Genomic DNA, 6623 nt, shown 5'->3' with positions numbered 1-6623 from the left:
GACATGCAGACCATGAGCTCCAGTCCTTTGGAGTTCTTATATATACATATATATATAAATTAAAATTATATATATATAATTATATATTATATATATAATATATAACTATTATATATAATTATATATTATATATATAATTTTAATTTAAGCATGAGTGTTCGCTTTAAATAAAAAGAACTAACAAAGGCTGGAAAGATGGTACAGTGGGTACTCTTGCCTTGGATGTGACCAACCTAGTTTTGATCTCCAGCATCCCCTATGGTCCCCTGAGCATAGCCAGGAAGAATTGTTTCTTTGTTTTGTTTTAGGTCACACCTGGCAATGCACAGGGGTTACTCCTGGCTTTCACTCAGGAATTACTCCTGGCGGTGCTCGGGGGACTCTGTGGGATGCTGGGAATAGGACCTGAGTCAGCTTCATGCAAGGCAAATGCCCTACCCACTGTGCTATCGCTCCAGCCCCCAGAAATAATTCTTGAGTGTGGAGGAGGGAGTAAGCCAGTAAGTGAGCATTGCCAGATGTGACCCCCGAACAAAAACAAAAGAACAAGCATTCTGAATTGTTCTGTTGAGGATCCCATTTCTGAGCATGAGGTAGGTTTGGTCTTACGTAGTGGATGTCAGATGTCAGTCAGCTGCTAGATACTACTGGAAAAGAGGCAGCAAATGCAAGAAATTTTCTGGGAACCTTGCAGTTCACAGGCTGATTAGAGAAGTGATAATGGTTGATAATCCTGGCAGGAAGCCACTTTCTGGGCCAGGGAAGTGGTACAAGGGTTAAGGCACTTGCATTGTGAGTAGCTGACCCCTGTTGGATCCCCCTAACTGCATCTGGTCTCCTACCAGGAATGACTGAAGCACTGAGCCAGGAGTAAGCCCTCATCACTCACTTGGACTGGGGCCTTCTCCCCCAAACCCCCTTCAAAAGTTTCTTTTTCCAGACACTTGATTGGTCCCTGGTGTGTTTACCAAGAGGTGGGTGGTCCAGTAATGGCAGATGATGTAAAGGTGCTTAAGATGGGAGGGAACTGGGTGGTAGAGCGCTGGGCTGATGGGGCTTTTCTTCCAGAAGAGTCATTTTAGAGATTCCCGCCTCTCCATCCTCCCTCCCAGCAAAACTGAATTGACTATCATTAGGAGCCAGATAAATTAGTGAGCAAGGTTTGTTAATTAGTTTTATTTTTGGACCACACCTGGTGATGCTCAGGTGTTACTCCTGTCTCTGCAGCCAGAAATTACTCCTGACAGTGCTCGGAAGTGTCGTATGGCATGGGGTGTCAGGGATCGAACCCCGGTCAGCCGGGGACAAGGCTCGTGCCCTACCAGCTGTACTCTTTCCAGCCCAGGTTTGTTAGCTTTTGAAAAAAACTTTACAATTCTATGGTTGACCTCGTTTTGACTCTCTGGAATCAGGAAATTGTTTGAGGAGGGGTAATGAATGACTGAGGGACAGGGGAAGGAAACATCTTGCTTTTGGCATTATGTAACATGTGTTAACTATCTTACAGTGTTGTCTGTCCACAAAAGTGAATCCACTTGAAATTAATGGGTGGTCGGGCTTTCTATAAGGCGTGTGCTCAGGTTTTTGCTTGACATTAGTCTGCTGGCACCTTCCATCTCTGCCATTGGGTCTCCAGATGTCCCCGGCATATGGGTTACACTTAATGAAAGTGTCCAGGCAAAACAGTAGAAATAACTCGGCGCTGAGTCAACACTTGGGTTCTAGCCCAGAGACTCCCCAAGCAGTTGTGACCTTGGAAGGCTCAAGTTTAAACTATTATCCTGGACGTCAGTTTCCTTATTCAATAAACGAAACGAGTCTCGGAACTCCTTGGTTTTAACAATTACTCTCGCTTTCCTCCACCCACGTCCGTGGGAAGGGTTGCCTCCGCAGTGACCCCCTTTGTTCAGTGTTTGCGGGGTCACATCCAGCGGTCCTCCGGTCGCCGAGCGGCGCGGGCCTCCTGCGCGCCGAGCATCCGCGCGAGCGCCGAGCTCCCCCCGGCTCTGCACTGCAGCTTTTACTGATTAATCAGTTGTCAGCCACCTCGCGGAAGGGACTCGGAGACTCCACTCCCCACTGTGATTCCTGCAGTGCGGCTGGTGCGCCGTGATACGAGTGAGTGCGGAGAGGAAAACCAGCGAGAAGCCGGCCGGAAACTGCACAATGAGCAGCGAGCTTCTGCCCAAAATGCCCGGCACACCGCCCCGCAGCAACGCGAAGCCCACGCAGCGGCCTAGCAGAGCCCAAGCGGTCTCTGCCCCCGCTGCGCGCCCCGCCTCCTCGGCCCTCGGCCCTCCAGCCACGCCCCAGGCCATCAGGCCCCGCCTCTTCACTTCGCTGGCCCCGCCTCTTCAGCCCGCTGGCCCCGCCCCCGGAGCGCTCGGCTCAGCCAGCGGGCTTCGCTCTTCAACCCGCTAGTCACGTCTCCGAACCAGCGTGTCCTCGCTCTTCAACCTGCTGGCCCCGCCCCCCGGCCCTCTCCCTCCGCTCTTCAACCCGATACACCCGCCCCCAGACCAGCGTGCCCCGCCTAGCCCCGCCCTTCAACCTGCTAGCCCCCGCCCCCGACCCGCTCGCCTCGGTCCGCTCGCTCCGCTCTTTAAACCGCGGGCCCCGCCCCTCGGTCCCCGCGCTCCGCTCGTCAACCCTCTGCCCCCGCCCCTCAACCATATGGCCCCGCCCCTCAACCATATGGCCCCGCCTCTCGGCCCGCTCCCTCCGCGCTTCAGCCCGCGGGCCCCGCCCCCAGACCAATGTGTCCCGCCTAGCCCCGCCCTTCAATCTTCTGGCCCCGCCCTCCTCCCACTCGCCTCAGCCTGCTCGCTCCGCTCTTCAACCCGCGGGCCCCGCCCCTCAACCCATTGGCCCCGCCTCCCTGCCCACTCGTCTCGGCCCGCTCCCTCCGCTCTTCAACCCGCGGGCCCCGCCCCCAGACCAGCGTGCCCCGCCCTCCGGGCCCCGGGGCCCGCGCGCTCCCGCCGAGGCGCGCGCCCGGGAGCGCCGGGAGCCTGACGGGCGGGCGGCGCGCTCTGTCGGCGTCGCTCTGGGCGCCGCGCGGGTGGGTGGGATCGTGGCGGAGCTCCGGGCGCCCCGGCAGGGGCGGGAGAACGCCATGGCGGCAGGCGGGGCGGCGGTCTCCGGGCCCCGCGCCGCGGCGAGGTGAGGGGCCGCCGCTTCTCCACGACGGCGGAGACCACCGCGGCGCGCCGGCTGCACGCGGGCCGCGCTCCGGCATGGCCGGGATCATTAAGAAGCAGATCCTGAAGCACCTGTCCCGGTGAGCGCGCCGGCGCCGGGCCCCGCCGCCCGCGGCCCTGCTACCCCGCCGCCACCCCCCCCCCCTTCACGCCGCGCTCCGGCCAGCCCGGCCGGCCCCGCCTCAGCTCGCGCCGGACAGACCGTTGTCGCCTCTGTCCTCCCCGCGCCGGGGCCCGGGGCCGCGGCGCCCCCGCCCGCCCGCGTGCGGGTGTCCCCGGCGCGCCCCCTGCCCGCCCCTCCCCCGCAGCCCCCAGGCCCCGAGCGGCGCCCGCCGACCCCGGCCCGCTGCTCACCCCCCGCCCCCAGCACGTCTCTGCGCGCCTCCCGTCCTGCCTGCAGCCCTGTCACCCAGTTCTCGCAACCCCGAGTGCCCGCGGCCAGCCCCGACACGGGCTTTCTGCTGCCCAGCACCACCTCTTCGGGCAGCCGGCTGCCCCGGTTGCATCACCCTTGATAACGACAGGAGACAGCGGCCAAGGGCCCCTCCGCCTCCCTCCTGCCTTGGCTTCTTCCTGGTTACCCAGACAGGGGAAAGGCCTGAGAGTCGGGTGTAAAGTTTCCACCGCCTTCCCTTGGAGACGTGTGTCCTGGGCAGGGGCTGCGGCTCAGTGGTAGAGCACTTTGCTGGCATGTGTGAGGCTCTGGGTTGAACCCCAGCACTGCAGCACCCAGTTGGGAATAGCGTCTGAGCGCTGCTGGGTGTGTCTCCCAAGCCAACAACAAATGATAAGTATATATATATATGTATATAGATATATATGTATCTATATGTATATAGATACATATATACATCTATATATGTATCTATATACACATATATATGTATATATATATAGATGTATATATGTATGTAAAGTTGGGGCCCCTGGGAGATAGTAGCTTGGGTAGGGTTCTTGCCTTGCACACGGCTGATTCAGTTCGATCTCCTGCCTCCCATACTGTCTCCCAAGCACCGCCAGGAGTAACCCCATCCATGGCCAGGAGTGGTCCCAAAAACCAAAAAAGAGAATAAGATGCACTTTGACACCCTTTGCAGAGAACTAAGTGCATCTACTTTTGGCCTTGTTTATTCCTCATTTTGGCTGCCCAGGGATTTGGGCAGAAGGAGTGGCCCGTTTTCACTCCTTCCAAACAAGTTGGTGATGCCACAAGAGGTTGATCCAGCTCTTTTGTTTTTCTTTTTTGGCTTTTGGGTCACACCGGTGTGGTGCTCCAGACTTAATCCTGGTGGCGCTCAGGGGACCATATGGGGCGCCAAGTTTTGAGCCTGCGTCGGCCACATGCAGGGCAAGCCCCTTGCCCGCTGTACTCTCTCTCTCTTTGGCCCTGCTGCTAGTTTTTGTATCTCAATCCAGTGGCCCGAGGTTTTCAGGATGTGGGGCGTGGGGATGTGGAGATGTGGGGGGCTGGGGTCTGAAGTCAGTCCACCGTGGCCTTGAATTGATGATATATCTTTCCTGGACTTCTGTGGCATGGTGGCTTTGAGATTTTGGCTATCACATGCCCTTTTCTGGTTGGCACTCAACCTTGTTTACTGGTACTTTTGTTTTCTCAGACATTAATTAGTAATTTGATTTAGATATATCTCTTAATTACTAGTTATAAAATAAGAGGAGAGTGATACTGGAGAGTGACTTTTGGACCTTTCCTGCACAGGGGTCACTTACTGTACTTACTGTATTCTTTTTTAGGGTGATATTCAGTGTTGTTTGGTGTAAATGAAAGTAGGGCTAATGAGGGGGCAGGAGCGATACTACTGTGGATATGGTACTTTTGCTTTGCATGCCACTGACTCAGGTTCAATCCCCAGCATCCCATGTGGTCCCCTGACACCTCCAGGAGGGAGTAATTCCTGAATGCAGAGTAAGCCCTGAGCATTGTTTCTACCCCCCCCCCCAAAAAAAAGTAAAACTAATACTTATGAAATGGGATATTCAGATTAACTAAGGGAAAAACTATTACTTCGAATATAGTATCATGGAATATTAGGCTTTAGAGACAATCTCCCCTGACATGGCATTTTATTTAAGAACCTGGACACTTTCTGGATCTTTCTTCTTCTATAAAATGGGAATGATGCTAGTATCTAAAAGGATTATGGTGAGAGTTATGTGAGATAGTGTGTGTAAGAACTTGGCCCAATGTCTGGTACTTAACCAGTTTCCAATAAGACATGAAGTACAGTTATATTTTGGGGTCACAACTTGTGTTGCAGTTTGTTGTAAGCACAGACTTCTCCAGAAAAATCCATATGCAGAGATGGTAGTTTGAGCAGGGGGTCAGGGGCTGTTATGTTTTGGTCACACCCCATGGTGGTGCCCAGGGATCTCCTGGCAGTGCTTCGGGACCACTTGTGGTTCTGTGAGCTGGCCTCAAGCAAGACAAGCACGTTATACCCTGTGGTATCGCCCCAACTCCTGAAATGGTTATTTATTTATTTATTTATTTTTGCTTTTTGGGTCACAACCGGCGATGCTCAGGGGTTACTCCTGGCTCATGCACTCAGGAATTACTCCTGGCAGTGCTCGGGGGACCATATGGGATGCTGGGAATCGAACTCGGGTCACCTGCGTGCAAGGCAAACGCCCTACCCGCTGTGCTATGGCTCCAGCCCCTGAAATAGTAATTTTTAATAGAGGTTTTGAGGAGGGACTTAGGGATCCCTAAAGGCAGCTGCTTGAACCCCACGTGGCATCCTGGAGTTCAGCGACTAGCCACTGACTAGCTTGACTGCTCAGTTGATGCTGAGGAGAGAGCTGCATTCCCAGGCGCTAGCAAGTCACTGGGCCAAGTTGCTGTAGAATAGCAGGTAATAGGCTCGAACTAGGCTTCTTCACTCTAGTTCACTTTTCCCTGACTTTTGGCTTTGTGCTCAGGGATCACTTTTGGCAAGGTTTGTGGGGCCATATGTGGTGTTGGAATTGAGCCCAGGCCAATCATATGCAAGCAGGTGTGTAGCCACTGCACAGTGATCTCCCTGCAAGCCAGGTGCCTAGCTACTGCACTATCTCTCTGGCCCAGATATGTTTTTTTTTTTTAAACAAAATAATGTTTTTATTAAAATAACTTTTCCACCCCAGAAGAGTAGCATTCTTTGAAATTTTGCTAACCTCTAATTTCTTTTTTTAAAAAATTTTTTTATTAGAGAATGACTGTGATGTACAGTTACAAACTTATGAACTTTTGTGTTTGCATTTAACTCATACAGTGATCGTTTACCCATCCCTCCACCAGTGCCCATTCACCTCCACCAATGATCCCAGTATCCCCTCATCCCCCACTACCCCACCCTGCCTCTGCAGCAGGGCATTCCCTTTTGTTCTCTCTTCTTTTGGGTTTGCAATAGATAACCTCTAATTTCT

General features: G+C 53.8%; 1 protein-coding gene across 2 annotated transcripts in view; it reads left to right on the top strand.

The window, feature by feature from the left end:
- The first annotated feature begins 3047 nt into the window (after positions 1-3047).
- The window catches only part of BLTP3A (bridge-like lipid transfer protein family member 3A), a 59710-nt gene continuing 56134 nt past the window's right edge, over positions 3048-6623 (top strand). Inside the window, exon 1 of one of the 2 annotated variants that reach the window (XM_055126345.1) lies at positions 3048-3280. In XM_055126345.1, coding sequence (XP_054982320.1) covers positions 3237-3280 — 44 coding nt within the window. In that variant the 5' untranslated portion in view covers positions 3048-3236. The remainder of the gene's footprint in view (positions 3281-6623) is intronic. The other variant, XM_055126344.1, reaches the window with a different exon arrangement.

Source organism: Sorex araneus, chromosome 2 (genome assembly GCF_027595985.1).
Source record: "Sorex araneus isolate mSorAra2 chromosome 2, mSorAra2.pri, whole genome shotgun sequence".
In the NCBI taxonomy this organism is placed as follows: domain Eukaryota; kingdom Metazoa; phylum Chordata; class Mammalia; order Eulipotyphla; family Soricidae; genus Sorex; species Sorex araneus.
This window is presented reverse-complemented; position numbering and strand designations above follow the sequence as displayed.